This window comes from Balaenoptera acutorostrata, chromosome X (assembly GCF_949987535.1).
Source record: "Balaenoptera acutorostrata chromosome X, mBalAcu1.1, whole genome shotgun sequence".
In the NCBI taxonomy this organism is placed as follows: domain Eukaryota; kingdom Metazoa; phylum Chordata; class Mammalia; order Artiodactyla; family Balaenopteridae; genus Balaenoptera; species Balaenoptera acutorostrata.
In genome coordinates, this window is record NC_080085.1 from 107,362,801 (window position 1) to 107,379,000 (window position 16,200).

Consider the following 16,200-nt stretch of genomic DNA (forward strand, 5'->3'; position numbering starts at 1 on the left):
TGTCTACCAGGGAGAGAGTGGTGGTGGTGGGATGAATTGGGAGATTGGGATTGACATATATACACTAATATATATAAAATAGATAACTAATAAGAACCTGCTGTATAAAAATAAAATAAAATAAAAATTCAAAAAAAACAAAAATAAAATAAACACAATTACCTATAACAGTCTTCAACAAAGGATTCTGAAAGCTGTAATTATGTAGTTAAGTACACTTGGAACTTTCCTGCATATTATGTGCATGTTATAAAAAAAATTACAGTATGTCTAATGGATGGAATATTGTGTAGCCATTAAAATCACATTCAAAAACATTTAATAGGGCTTCCCTGGTGGCGCAGCGGTTGAGAATCTGCCTGCCAATGCAGGGGACACGGGTTCGAGCCCTGGTCTGGGAAGATCCCACATACCACGGAGCAGCTAGGCCCGTGAGCCACAACTACTGAGCCTGCACGTCTGGAGCCTGTGCTCCGCAACAAGAGAGGCCGCGATAGTGAGAGGCCCGCGCACCGCGATGAAGAGTGGCCCCCGCTTGCCACAACTGGAGAAAGCCCTCGCACAGAAACGAAGACCCAACACAGCCAAAAATAAAAAAAATAAAATAAAATTAATTTTAAAAAAACAAAAAAAACATTTAATAACATAAGAAAATGTCCAAGATATAATGTTAAATTTTTTAAAAATAGGACACAAATTGTTCAATCCATTTTACTAAAATAAAAACTGTGCAGTATATTTATTTTAAATAGAATGGGAAGAAATACATCAAGTGTTAACCGTGGTTATCCCTGAGCAAGAGTCACCCATACTTCTTTTTTTTCATTTTTGTGTCTTCTCAAATGCCCAAAATGAGCACATGTTGACTTTGTACTTAGAAAAACACAGATGCTACCTCAGAAGAAGAAAGACATTTGCAAAGTGCTTTGAGTCCATTAGAGTCTGCTTCCCACACAATGTTCCCAGGTTCCTCATCTACCACAGTAAAAAGCAATTTGTAACCCTGGCCTGAGCCTTCCCCCTAGACTCTGTGCCTTTGTCTGCTTATTTCTGGATGGTATATAGCCCTTCTTGGATCATGCTTTTCTTACCCAGAACTTTACTGCCAGTCATGAAGTACACCTAAGAAAAGAGACCTGCTTCCATAAACCTCATTTGTATTGGGTAGCCATTACAATAGGTCAGTGGTTCTCAACTCTGACTGTACCTGGGAGTCACCCAAGGAGTTCAAAATAAAACAAAACAAAGCCGGAAATCACTTCCAGTGATACTGGTTTAATTGGTCTAGGGTGAAGCTTGGACATCAATATTTTAAAGCTCCCAAGGTCATTATAATGTACAACCAGAGTTGAGAAACACAGAGGTAAGTGAAGATACAGAAAAATAGAGTAATGCTTTCTTCAGCTGGATTCAGTTGAGCAAGATAGGCAGGATTGACACTGACCCTCGGAGGATCTTTTACAGCACTGGCCCCTGAAATACCCACAAGGTATCAGCTGTTCATTTGTTAATGCCATAGCCTAAAGATCATAAAGCACATCACCAACTTTGACGTTCATTATCTGAATGACTCCAGGAGATGGGCAGACCCCAAAACAATGCTCAACATCCTCTTTTCCTTTCCTTCCAAACTTACTTGTGTTAAGGCCACCACTAAAAGGCAACTGTGTTAGCTGGAGGGGTAACACAATAAGCCACTAGCCATTCTTACGCTGGCACCTAGAAAAGGACAGAGTGCTGAGAGAATGGGACATAGGACAAGGAAGTTTTCATGTGGGGAAGGAGGAAAGAAAAAGCCAGAAGTGGTGGTGATAGGTCCAGTTGGGGTATTGGGTAGACAGGGAACATCAGGATCTTGTGTGGCATCAAGAAGATGAAAAGGCTCTGCCCACTTCATAACATTGCCAAGGGCATCCTGAAATGAGACCTATAAAGTAGGCTTAGCAGCACCACATACTTGAAAGAGCACTAAATTGGAAGTGAAGAGACTTGCTTCTAGGGCCAGGACTAGGGTGAGGCAAGTGAGGATACATTTGCACAACCCTGAGAAAGTGCCTTCTTGCGGGGTGGGGGTAGTGAGGATATGTTGGTCAAAGAGTACAAAGTTTCAGTTTTGCAAGATGAAAAAGTTCTGGAGATCTAAGGTACAGCATGGTGTACATTAACTACAGTTAACAATACTTTCTGGTGACTACAGTAAGCAATACTGTATTGTACACTTGACATTTGCTAAGAGGGTAACTATTAAGTGATCTCACCACACGCAAAAAGGACTAAAATGGTAACTATGCCAGATGATGGATATATTCATTAGCTTGATTGTGGTGATCATTTCACATTGTAGACGTATATCAAAACATCAAGTTGTACACCTTAAATATATATAATTTCTATGTGTCAATTATACCTCAATACAGTTGAAAAAAAAAAGACAAACTAAAAAAAAAAAACATTTTTGTACCCTAGCTGCTTCTCTTGCTTTTCTAGTCCTGGCCCTGCTTACTTAGGTTCTACTCTTGCTTCTGACTCTACACTAGCTGTGTGATCTTGGGAAAGTCACTTCTTCTCTCTAACCACCCCCCCCCCCAAAACAGAGTAGCTCCACTTTTATCTGTTTCATACGTTGGGCTTCCATGAAAATTTCATTTGAAAAAGGAGTTCCAGAGCTTTAAAAATTCTGTATGACTTCTCTGAGTCATCTGTAAGAGTCCATCTAGCCCGTAATGCTGTGATTCTATGCCTGAAAAATGCAAACCACAAGAATTTATATGGGCCATTTTGAGCCTCTCTTTTTCAACCTGCAAATATTGAAAAGGCAGTTTCTATCACAGGCCAATGGGACAAATATTGAATTACCCTCTGGGAAAGATCAATTTTCCTCTCTAGAACATTTCTAGAGGGTCACCAATCCCTTTGGGGGCTTTATGGAAGATTCCAAGAATTCTAGTCAGGCACAGAATGCTATAAATGCCAGCACTCGTGTGGAGCCCATTTGTCAATATCAGAGACCCCCATCATGTGCGGACTGCTAGAGACCATGTCAGAAGTACAGATGGTGTGGCTCAGAGAGACCTGGTACAGGTTCATGAGGAACAACAGGTGTTGCTAGCCCTTGCTGGAAGACATAAAGCAGAAAGGAGAAAATTATCCTCAGCTATATTTCCTTGGGTGTCTTCATTACCAACATCCATATGTCAATATCTTATTTCTTATTCTTCTGTGTTTTCAGATCAAATACTAAATTTCTTCAGCATAGAGCAGCTTTTCATTTTGTTTGTACATTGAACAAAATCCTGGCCCTTGTTCCCCCTGTGAAAATGATTTTGACAATTGTAGATTTGAGATTTTTTTTTTTTGGTATCCGCTGTCATTCCTGTCATGAGGTCAACCTAATAGTCACAGATTGAATTCCTTAGGAGTAGATTCTGAGATGGAAATTTGCATGCAAAATTTTACTGGGGAGTGCTCTCATTAAAAACACTTGTGGGAACCAACAAGGACCTACTGTGTAACACAGGGAACTCTACTCAATATTCTGTAATAACCTATATGGGAAAAGAATCTGAAAAAGAATGAATACATGAATATGTATAACTGAATCACTTTGCCATACACCTTTAACTAACACAACATTGTAAGTAAACTATACTCCAATAAAATCAAAAAAAAAAACACTTGTGGGAGGCAAAGAAGGAAGCAAATTTGGGCAGACGGAGAAGATGGTGCAGTCCTAACAAGACCTCAACCTACCCTTCAGGGAGCCCTGAAGTTGGGATGGCCCATTAGAGTTACCCCATTTGGAGTGAAGAGGTTATGCCTTGATTCCCCATAACAACCAGTCACTGGATGCAGGCTTCCCTGGGAACTGAGTATTACTCTAAGCTAGGCAGCTCTCCTCAGCCAACAACTTTCCCAGAAACTGAAGGAATAAGTCCTTTGGTGCTGAAGGGGAATCTGGGTGGTACAGCACAGCACCCTGACACTAGCCTTTACCAAGATGGCCTCCTTGTTTAGCAAGAGTAGCCCAACAACCAGTCCAGCAGGATTGGATTGGTCATAGCCGTGGCCCAACGCTTCATCCATAATCACCTTGCCACTCCTCTATTGTCATGTTCCTATGTTATCTTGGTTGAATGCAGATGACAATCTAGTGTTCATCCAGTTACCTATGTGGTAACTCCCATTCTTGAAACTGAAAAAGAAACAGAAGTTGGACAGCAGCAGTGGTTTGGAGTCAGGTTGAGAGAATTTGCTGCTCAAGTAAAAGTAGCTTTCAGTATTGCAAAGCTGGGCGCGTTAAAGCTCACACAGAGCAAAGGACAATTCTGAAGCTGCTAAAGCAGCAGGCTTATTTTTTACAAAGCCAAGGCTTTGTTGCACACCTCACCTCCTACAAGCACCAACGCCTGCTTCTGCTCTGCCTCCAGAGTCAAACTTTTCTTTTTTCTTTTTTTTCCTCCCTCAAACTCATATTTACTCTCTTTGGTCAGCTGTAACAGGAAACAGTCAAACTATAATAAATTAGGTATGAAAACAAATGAAAGCGCTTTTCTTTGTGGACTGCTCACTGACATGTACTGAACTGAGGTGACCATTTCTCCCCAGGGTTCTTGAGTACACAGCCACATGCCCTAGCAGACACAGAGAAACTCTGCATGGTAAGAAGATACTGCAGTGTTAAGCTACAGTTCTGACTTGCTCAGAAATGTGAGCAAGGCTCATAGCCCAGAAGGCCCCAGACCCAAGCTCATTAAGAAATCAGTATGCTTTTTCTATTTAATTTTTGAATAGGTAATACATCTACATGGTTCAAAGAACAAAAGTATAAAAAGATCTATAAAATCAGTGTTTATTGAGAGGCCTCGCATTTGTGGCAGCAGGCAGCATATAGAGGCAACACTCATTTGTCATCCATGTCTTCCAGGAGCTTATGCGCTGAGAGGACAGCATGAGTTGTATTTTTTAATCTTTACTGCTTTTGTACTTACAGAAAATAATACCTGCTTCTTGTAAAAAAAGAAAAAAAAATCAAACATTACATAAATAAATGGCAGTGCAAGTAGAAGTTCTTGGTAATTCTACACCTCCGAGGTAACTACTGCCAATTCCTTCAAATTTTTTCTATACACATACAAATGTGTATTTTTTTTACAAAAATGGAACTACACTATAAATGCTATTTTGCAGCTTTTTTCTATGTAACAGTATATTGCAGAAATGTTTTCTTTTGTTATATAGAGATTGAGCTATCTTTTTAACAGTAGCATAGTATTCCATGTATATGTGCTATAATTTATCCAGTTCTATTTTGAATTTTTAAATGTCTGTCATACAGTTCTTCAAATTGGTTTCTCCACTGCTTGTAACTGATTTACCTTGATTTAAATCTACTCATCTCTGGAGAATTTATGACTAGTCAGTAATGGAAGCTTCATGGAAGAAGAGGCATCCACAAAGGTCTATAGGTAGTAGGAGATGCCAGGGAAAGGGACAGACAAGTGCAATTGCCTTCAGTAGGTAACAATGAGAGCAGTGCATAAGTGGGCAAGACCGTCTTCCAGATTTGAGCAAATGTGAAAATAGGGGAGAAATGGAGATGGGGCTGGGGTGAAGGATTTTAAAAACAAGGGAGATAAAAGCAGGTTGGAATGGAATGAGTCTTGATACATGGATGGTGAGTTATTATAGAGCAAATGTTTTATGAAGAGAATTGACATGCTTTAGTTGAATCCAAGCTTGAAATTAATTAACAGTATAATGTGGTTATTTAGAAGTATTAGAAATCCTAGGCTGCTAAAATAACAGCCCATATCCAAAGCAAGCAATAATCAACATTGGTTAAATCACATGTGAATTATCAGGATCAATAAAATATTGACAGATGTCCATAGGAGAGAGACAGAACAGTGAGGGAACCTATTATCATGTCATGAAACTAATTGTTGAAGGACTGGGACATTTTTAGCCTGAAGAAAAGAAAGATAATGGGAGATAGGCATATGCTGTTTTTAAAAATGTGAAGGACTGTCACATGGAAAAGGGGTTAAATTTGTCTCTTTGGTTCCAAAATGATAGAATAGGACTAACAAGCAGAGATTACAAGAATGTAGGTTTTGACTCAAAAGACAAAAAACTTGTATTTTGCTAAAGGGTGGTTTTTTTTTATTTAACAACTTTATTGGAGTAAAATTACATTGTTGTGTTAGTTGCTGCTGTATAACAAAGTGAATCAGCTATACGTATACATATATCCCCATATACCCTCCCTCTTGCATCTCCCTCCCATCCTCCCTATCCCACCCCTCTAGGTGGTCACAAAGCACCGAGCTGATCTCCCTGTGCTATGCAGCTGCTTCCCACTAGCTATCTATTTTACATTTGGTAGTGTATATATGTCAATGCCAGTCTCTCACTTCGTCCCAGCTTACACTTCCCCCTCCCCGTGTCCTCAAGTCCATTCTCTATGCCTGTGTCTTTATTCCTGTCCTGTCCCTAGATTCTTCAGAGCCTTTTTTTTTGATTCCATATATATGTGTTAGCATACAATATTTGTTTTTCTCTTTCTGACTTACTTCACTCTGTATGACAGTCTCTAGGTCCATCCACCTCACTACAAATAACTCAATTTTGTTTCTTTTTATGGCTGAGTAATATTCCATTGTATATATGTGCCACATCTTCTTTATCCATTCCTCTGTTGATAGACACTCAGGTTGTTTCCATGCCCTGGCTACTGTAAATAGAGCTGCAATGAACATTGTGGTACATGACTCTTTTTGAATGATGGTTTTCCCACGGTTTATGCCCAGTAGTGGGATTGCTGGGTCGTATGGTAGCTCTATTTTTAGTTTTTTAAGGAACCTCCATACTGTTCTCCATAGTGCCTGTATCAATTTACATTCCCACCAACAGTGCAAGAGGGTTCCCTTTTCTCCACACCCTCTCCAGCATTTATTGTTTGTAGATTTTTTGATGATGGCCATTCTGACTGGGGTGAGGTGATACCTCATTGTAGTTTTGATTTGCATTTCTCTAATGATTAGTGATGTTGAGCATCCTTTCATGTGTTTGTTGGCAACCTGTATATCTTCTTTGGAGAAATGTCTATTTAGGTCTTCTGCCCATTTTTGGATTCGGTTGTTTGTTTTTTTGATATTGAGCTGCATGAGCTGCTTGCATATTGTGGAGATTAATCCTTTGTCAGTTGTTTCGTTTGCAAATATTTTCTCCCATTCTGAGGGTTGTCTTTTAATTTTGTTTATGGTTTCCTTTGCTGTGCAAAAGCTTTTAAGTTTCATTAGGTCCCATTTGTTCATTTTTGTTTTTATTTCCATTTCTCTAGGAGTTGGGTCAAAAAGGATCTGGCTGTGATTTATATCATAGAATGTTCTGCCTATGTTTTCCTCTAAGAGTTTTATAGTGTCTGGCCTTACATTTAGGTCTTTAATCCATTTTGAGTTAATTTTTGTGTATGGTATTAGGGAGGGTTCTAATTTCATTCTTTTACATGCAGCTGTCCAGTTTTCCCAGCACCACTTATTGAAGAGGCTGTCTTTTCTCCATTGTATAGTCTTGCCTCCTTTATCAAAAATAAGGTGACCATATGTGTGTGGGTTTATCTCTGGGCTTTCTATCCTGTTCCATTGATCTATATTTCTGTTTTTGTGCCAGTACCATACTGTCTTGATTACTGTAGCTTTGTAGTATACTCTGAAGTCAGGGAGCCTGATTCCTCCAGCTCCATTTTTCTTTCTCAGGATTGCCTTGGCAATTCGGGGGCTTTTGTGTTTCCATACAAATTGTGAAATGTTTTGTTCTAGTTCTGTAAAAAATGCCATTGGTAGTTTGATAGGGATTGCACTGAATCTGTAGATTGCTTTGGGTAGTAGAGTCATTTTCACAATGTTGATTCTTCCAATCCACTAACATGGTATATCTCTCCATCTGTTTGTATCATCTTTAATTTCTTTCATCAGTGTCTTATAATTTTCTGCATACAGGTCTTTTGTCTCATTAGGTAGGTTGGTTCCTAGATATGTTATTCTTTTTGTTGCAATAGTAAATAGGAGTGTTTTCTTAATTTCACTTTCAGATTTTTCATCATTAGTGTATAGGAATGCAAGAGATTTTTGTGCATTAATTTTGTATCCTGTTACTTTACCAAATTCATTGATTAACTCTAGTAGTTTTCTGGTAGCATCTTTAGGATTCTCTATGTATAGTATCATGTCATCTGCAAACAGTGACAGCTTTACTTCTTTTCCAATTTGGATTCCTTTTATTTCTTTTTCTTCTCTGATTGCTGTGGCTAAAACTTCGAAAACTATGTTGAATAATAGTGGTGAGAGTGGGCAACCTTGTCTTGTTCCTGATCTTAGAGGAAATGGTTTCAGTTTTTCACCATTGAAAACGATGCTGGCTGCGGGTTTATCATATGTGGCCATTATTATGTTGAGGTAATTTCCCTCTGTGCCTACATTCTGGAGGGTTTTTATCATAAATGGGTGTTGAATTTTGTCGAAAGGTTTTTCTGCATCTATTGAGATAATCATATGGTTTCTCTCCTTCAATTTGTTAATATGGTGTATCATGTTGATTGATTTGCGTATATTGAAGAATCCTTGCATTCCTGGGATAAACCCCACTTGATCATGTTGTATGATCCTTTAAATGTGCTGTTGGATTCTGTTTGCTAGTATTTTGTTGAGGATTTTTGCATCTATGTTCATCAGAGATCTTGGCCTGTAGTTTCCTTTCTTTGTCACATCTTTGTCTGGTTTTGGTATCAGGGTGATGGTGGCCTTGTAGAATGAGTTTGGGGGTGTTCCTCCCTCTACTATATTTTGGAAGAGTTTGAGAAGGATAGGTGTTAGCTCTTCTCTAAATGTTTGATAGAATTCGCCTGTGAAGCCATCTGGTCCTGGGCTTTTGTTTGTTGGAAGATGTTTAATCACAGTCTCAATTTCAGTGCTTGTGATTGGTTTGTTTATATTTTCTATTTCTGCCTGGTTCAGTCTTAGAAGGTTGTGCTTTTCTAAGAATTTGTCCATTTCTTTCAGGTTGTCCATTTTATTGGCATATAGTTGCTTGTAGTAATCTCTCCTGATCCTTTGTATTTCTGCAGTGTCAGTTGTTACTTCTTTTTCATTTCTAATTCTTTTGATTTGAGTCTTCTTCCTTTTTTTCTTGAAGAGTCTGGCTAATGGTTAATCAATTTTGTTTATCTTCTCAAAGAACCAGCTTTTAGTTTTATTGATCTTTGCTACTGTTTCCTTCATTTCTTTCTGATCTGATCTTTATGATTTCTTTCCTTCTGCTAACTTTGGGGTTTTTTTGTTCTTCTTTCTCTAATTGCTTTAGGTATAATGTTAGGTTGTTTATTTGAGACGTTTCTTGTCTCTTGAGGTAGGATTGTATTGCTATAAACTTCCCTCTTAGAACTACTTTTGCTGTATCCCATAGGTTTTGGGCTGTCGTGTTTTCATTGTCATTTGTTTCTAGGTATTTTTTCATTTTATCTTTGATTTCTTCAGTGATCTCTTGGTTACTTAGTAGTGTATTGTTTAGCCTCCATGTGTTTGTATTTTTTACAGTTTTTTTCCTGTAATTGATGTCTAGTCTCATAGCGTTGTGGTCAGAAAAGATACTTGATACGATTTCAATTTTCTTAAATTTCCCAAGGCTTTATTTGTGACCCAAGATATGATCTATCCTGGAGAATATTCCATGAGCACATGAGAAGAAAGTGTATTCTGTTGTTTTTGGATGGAATGTCCTATAAATATCAATTAAGGCCATCTTGTTTAATGTATCATTTAAAGCTCATGTTTCCTTATTTATTTTCATTTTGGTTGATCTGTCTATTGGTGAAAGTGGGGTGTTAAAATCTCCTACTATTATTGTGTTACTGTCAATTTCCCCTTTTATGGCTGTTAGCATTTGCCTTATGTATTGAAGTGCTCCTATGTTGGGTACATAAATATGTACAGTTGTTATATCTTCTTCTTGGATTGGTCCCTTGATCATTATGTAGTATCCTTCCTTGTCTCTTGTAATAGTCTTTATTTTAAAGTCTATTTTGTCTGATATGAGAATTGCTACTCCAGCTTTCTTTTGATTTCCATTTGCATGGAATATCGTTTTCCATCCCCTCACTTTCAGTCTGTATGTGTCCCTAGGTCTGAAGTGGGTCTCTTCTAAACAGCATGTATACAGGTCCTGTTTTTGTATCCATTCAGCCACTCTGTGTCTTTTGATTGGAGCATTTAATGCATTTACATTTAAGGTAATTATCAATACGTATGTTCCTATTACCATTTTCTTAATTGTTTTGGGTTTGTTATTGTAGGTCTTTTCCTTCTCTTGTGTTTCCTGCCTAGAGAAGTTCCTTTAGCATTTGTTGTAAAGCTGGTTTGGTGGTGCTGAATTCTCTCAGCTTTTGCTTGTCTGTAAAGGTTTTAATTTCTCTGTTGAATCTGAATGAGATCCTTGCTGGGTAGAGTAATCTTGGTTGTAGGTTTTTCCCTTTCATCACTTTAAATATGTCCTGCCACTCCCTTCTGGCTTGCAGAGTTTCTGCTGAAAGATCAGCTATTAACCTTATGGGGATTCCCTTGTATGTTAATTGTTGCTTTTCCCTTGCTGCTTTTAATATTTTTTCTTTGTATTTAATTTTTGATAGTTTGATTAATATGTGTCTTGGCGTGTTTCTCCTTCGATTTATCCTGTATGGGACTCTCTGTGCTTCCTGGACTTGATTGACTATTTTCTTTCCCACATTAGGGAAGTTTTCAACTATAATCTCTTCAAATATTTTTTCAGACCCTTTCTTTTTCTCTTCTTCTTCTGGGACCCCTTTAATTTGAATGTTGATGTGTTTAATGTTGTCCCAGAGGTCTCTGAGGCTGTCCTCAATTCTTTTCATTCCTTTTTCTTTATTCTGCTCTGCAGCAGTTATTTCCACTATTTTATATTCCAGGCCACTTATCCGTCCTTCTGCCTCAGTTATTCTGCTATTGATTCCTTCTAGAATATTTTTAATTTCATGTATTGTGTTGTTCATCATTGTTTGTTTGCACTTTAGTTCTTCTAGGTCCTTGTTAAACATTTCTTGCATTTCTCCATCCTATTTCCAAGATTTTGGATCATTTTTACTATCATTACTCTGAATTCTTTTACAAGTAGACTGCCTATTTCCTCCTCATTTGTTTGGTCTGGTGGGTTTTTACCTTGCTCCTTCATCTGCTGTGTATTTCTCTGTCTTCTCTTTTTTCTTAACTTACTGTGTTTGGGGTTTTCTTTTTGCAGGCTGCAGGTTCTTAGTTCCCGTTGTTTTTGGTGTCTGCCCCCAGTGGGTAAGGTTGGTTCAGTGGGTTGTATAGGTTTCCTGGTGGAGGGGACTGGTGCCTGTGTTCTGGTGGATGAAGCTGGACCTCGTCTTTCTGGTGGGCAGGACTGTTTCCGGTGGTGTGTTTTGGGGTGTCTGTGAACTTATTATGATTTTAGGCCACCTCTCTGTTAATGGGTGGGGTTGTGTTCCTGTCTTGCTAGTTGTTTGGCATAGGGTGTCCAGCACTGTAGCTTGCTGGTCGTTGAGTGGAGCTGGGTCTTAGCGTTGAGACAGAGATCTCTGGGAGAGCTCTCGCCAATTGATATTACGTGGGGCAAGGATGTCTCTGGTGTTCCTATATCCTGAACACAGCTCTCCCACCTCAGAGGCTCAGGCCTGACACCTGGCCAGAGCATCAAGACCCTGTCAGCCACATGGCTTTTGGGAAGTCTGAGGTCTTCTGCCAGCGTTCTGTAGATTTTCTGTAGGAGTTGTTCCACATGTAGGTGTATTTTTGATGTATTTGTGAGGAGGAAGGTGATCTCCATGTCTTACTCCTCTGCCATCTTGAAGGTCCTCCTAAAGGGTATTTGTTAAAGTTTAGTTTAAATATAGCAAAGATGCCCTGTGTGATTTCATTACCAGTATTATTCAGCGAACGCTTTCTTCATAAATAGAAGTAAAATTCAACCTAGTCCTTGCTGAATTTTCATAAATTCTTAATTACTGGGATTCAAAATAATGAGGCCTCATTGCACATTTCTGAAGAAGGATTTTCAAATACTTTAATCTTTTCCTTCCTATGTTTATTTCTTAATCTCATGCTTTGGCCCACCATGTGCCCTCAACTCCCACCGAAGCAGAGAGCACATTGAAAACCCACACAAAAATGTAAATCTGAGAAATAAATATGTGTGGTTGGTTTAAAAAGAGTAAGAATTAACATTTAAAGCAATGGTAATTTACTCTGATCTGTAATTTTGAGCTCCTGTGCTGAAATTGCTCATTTGGAAATTACCAAGTGCTTGGGTCTCATTTGTGATCTTCTTCCTGCATACACCCAGCACACAAAGGAGTCGTAATGACCGGCTGAGTCACTGCTGCCATCTCCCCGAAGCGTGTTCTCCAAATGTCAATACCATTTTCTATGGTGCAGTGAAGAAGATTCCCAACCATAACCTGCTTAAAGTACAGGGTGAGCCTGAGGTGGCACAGAACCTGGAAAGTGTTCAGAGGGCAGCACAATCATCCTCCATTCTCTACTCCTCCAGTAGTCAAATTATTAGGCCACAGATCATTTTGGTCTTGGCAAGCATCCGCATTACCCACTCCCATTAGTCATTACCTAAATACAAACGGAAAACAATTTAAATTTAATGGGGCAAAAGGAGCTGCTTTTGACCATATCCCAATAAAATGATGTCTATACCTGATGAAATTATACTCGGATTATGAATTCATACCAGAAGCAAAAATATAGACATGATGTAATATTAGAGACATGAATACTCTAAAAGACCAATACATACGAAATCCCTGTGCTCTTCTGTGGTTCATACAGATATACTGTTCTTTCCAACTTCTCAAACCCTGACTCCAAAAAGGTTACCCAAAACTCAAGCATCAGATCTTTTCTCTTTCCCATGCAGGATAGATCCAGAGTGTTAGTAGTTAATGCTGTCTGATATAAATTAACTAAAAAGGAACCGAGAATCTCTAATCAAATGAATTGAGAAAGGGGAAGAACTTAGGAAGGCTTAATATGATTGAACTTTTTCATAATACTGTGAACAAAGAAACAGTACGATACCTTTGTTATAGACTGTTTTTGTCAGGTTTTCTGAGAGTTATATTGCTTGGGAAGCATAATTTACCTTGTTGGATAGTCGTATCCATGTAAGGATAAGTCATATTATAATCAGGTTCTATCTCTACCAAAGCTATTTCTAATTCTGAAGATTGTTGTTGTGGAAGATGAAAGAAATGAGCTTCAACCACAGTAGGACAGATTGTGGCCAGAAATAAGAAAGAAGCTACTGGCATTCATTCCATAAATATTTTGATAATGCCTGTCAATAAAAACAATTAGGTACTTAATTCAGTTGTGATTGCTTAAGTACAGGCTTGATAAACACCTAGCCCGGTGCCCAAAAGTTGAAGAATCTTCTTTCCTTTCAATCAGGATAGAGATGCCAACTGTCTGGAAGGTTAAGGCTGAGGTTATGAGTAAGCCTGCTGTCCACAGTGGATAAGGTTCAAGGGGACCCAATAGACTGTGCATAAAAACTCAGTAGAACCTTTAATACCTATGGAAAGATTTTTAAAAGAAAAAATAATCAATGTAGCTGTTTTCCCTTCATTCAGGATTTTCCATCCTCCAAGCGATTATGGAAGCAGCAGTGCAAAACAACTGGCAAGTGACAGCAAGGTCTGTGGGAAACATAAAGGACGTCCAAGAATTCAGGCGCATCATTGAAGAAATGGACAGGAGGCAGGAAAAGCGATACTTGATTGACTGCGAAGTTGAAAGGATTAACACAATTTTGGAACAGGTACGTTTGAGATTTATTCCACGCCCAGGCAACCTGTTAAATCATCAACCTGAGGCAGTTCCCATATCTGCTAGTAAATTAAGTAGCCAACAGACTAAACTTGCCAACAGTTTTGATAGTCTCTCTAATCCTTTTTTCCTCCCCAGTGGCTGCAGAAAAGGAGAGAGAAATAAAAGAAAATCCAAGCTGTTGAAAATTGCATACCATGATTAATCTGGTAGTCTCTGCAATTTAATGCTACTTATCAGATAAACACACCCTTTCACACCTCTGTTTCACAGATAGCTGACTATTTCAAAGTAATCCCCTTCCTTTCGACACCTTCCTCCCAGCAAGGAACAGACAAGGGATTAGGCAGGGCAGAAGGGTAGGGTTTTTGTTTCAGGGGCCTAGTTGCAAAGTATCAGAGCAGTATTCACTAGGTTTGAATTTGTGGATATTTTTGAAGAATATCCCTCTGGTTTGAAAGAGAGAGCAAGAGAGAATGAATGAGAATATGTATATATATAATTGCAGACCATTTTTAAAGTAAGATGTCATATGAGAAAATAATGTCTATGGTTTTTAAAATGTGAAAAAATGTGAAAAAGCATCAGACTGGGGAAAAATACAATTCAATGGATCAAAATACATTCATTATTAATCTTGGATATTTAAATTTAAGACTGAAACATATTAGAAGAGTTGTTTTACCCTAAGCCAGATGGATATTCTGTTTGGAGTAAAGAGTCAAATAGAAATGTGGTGAAAGTTTATTATTTTCCTTAGAAGTCTCAGTTTGCCAGTTAATAACAAAGTGCCTATGCTGCCATAAACAAAACTGTAAGGGAAACGTTTCCATTCTAATTCGATCCCAGTGTACCTAGGGGCCAAAACAGCTTCAGAGATTGAAATTATAGTGAGCAGCCATTGCTTGGGAGAGCTGTTTTATAGCAAATTAAATATTAACAATTTGTCAGATATGCCCCCATAAGAAGAGAATGCAAAAAAAAAAAAAACACCAGTAAGAAAAGGGAAGGGAGGGGATGGGAGAGAAGAAAAACGAGGGAGGGAGGGAGGGAGGAAGGAAGGAAGGAAGGAAGGAAGGAAGGAAGGAAGGAAGCACTGACTCTGCATCACAGAGATACAAAGCTGTCCCCATCTCTAGTGAATCAACCTCACAAAAAATCTAGAGCACTAGCCTGGCTAAATCAAATTTCCCAACTAACATTCTCTTAAGCTCCCCAAATGATACACCCCTCCCTTCCAAAAGAAAAAAAAAACTGCCTTTGATTTTCTTAGATCTTGAAAGTGAAGAATCAGGTCAGTGATGTTGGTGTATGTACTACATGCCCTCTAAAATTTTATACCAAAATAGCCTCTTAGTGGGTGACCTACTTAATAGCCTAAAGCAGAGGAACATCCTCCTTGTCATACTTTGTTTTCCTTCTTTTGTGCTATTGACTTAGGCTTCTTGAATAGTGTACATTCTGATAAATCTTTGGGGTTTTATAGGACCTTATACTGGAGTCTGGAATTTTTCAGCATGACGTAGTAGAAAAAGCAGTGGGTAGAGCTGTGAATTCGATATAGCTGTGGGATCTTGGGCACTTAAAATATCTATGCCTCCGTTGTGTCATCTACATAACGGGCAATAAAATTTGCTCTTCCTCACATGACTGCTATCATTGCTTTGAAAAGCATAAAATGCTATAGAAAAAATCATTATTACTAAACATATTCAGGAAAACTAAACTAACATTATTTGAAAACCCTGTCCTCTCTTTTTTTTTAAAAAAAACATCTTTAATAGAGTATAATTGCTTTACAATGGTGTGTTAGTTTCTGCTTTATAACAAAGTGAATCAGTTATACATATACATATGTCCCCATATCTCTTCCCTCTTGCGTCTCCCTCCCTCCCACCCTCCCTATCTCACCCCTCTAGGTGGTCACAAAGCACAGAGCTGATCTCCCTGTGCCATGTGGCTGCTTCCCACTAGCTATCGATTTTACATTTGGTAGTGTATATATGTCCATGCCACTCTCTCACTTTGTCACAGCTTACCCTTCCCCCTCCCTCTATCCTCAAGTCCATTCTCTAGTAGGTCTGTGTCTTTATTCCCGTCTTGCCACTAGGTTCTTCATGACTTTTTTTTTTCCTTAGATTCCATATATATGTTAGCATACTGTATTTGTTTTTCTCTTTCTGACTTACTTCACTCTGTATGACAGACTCTAACTCCATCCACCTCACTACAAATAATTCCATTTCGTTTCTTTTTATGGCTGAGTAATATTCCATTGTATATATGTGCCACATCTTCTTTATCCATTCAT

General features: G+C 38.5%; 1 protein-coding gene across 2 annotated transcripts in view; it reads left to right on the forward strand.

Moving 5' to 3' along the window:
* GRIA3 (glutamate ionotropic receptor AMPA type subunit 3) overlaps nt 1–16,200 on the forward strand; it is a 287,984-nt gene that overhangs the window by 124,156 nt on the left and 147,628 nt on the right. For both annotated transcript variants that reach the window (XM_057538112.1, XM_028165001.2), the window contains exon 4: nt 13,694–13,881. In XM_057538112.1, the coding sequence (XP_057394095.1) occupies nt 13,694–13,881 (188 nt within the window). The remainder of the gene's footprint in view (nt 1–13,693; nt 13,882–16,200) is intronic.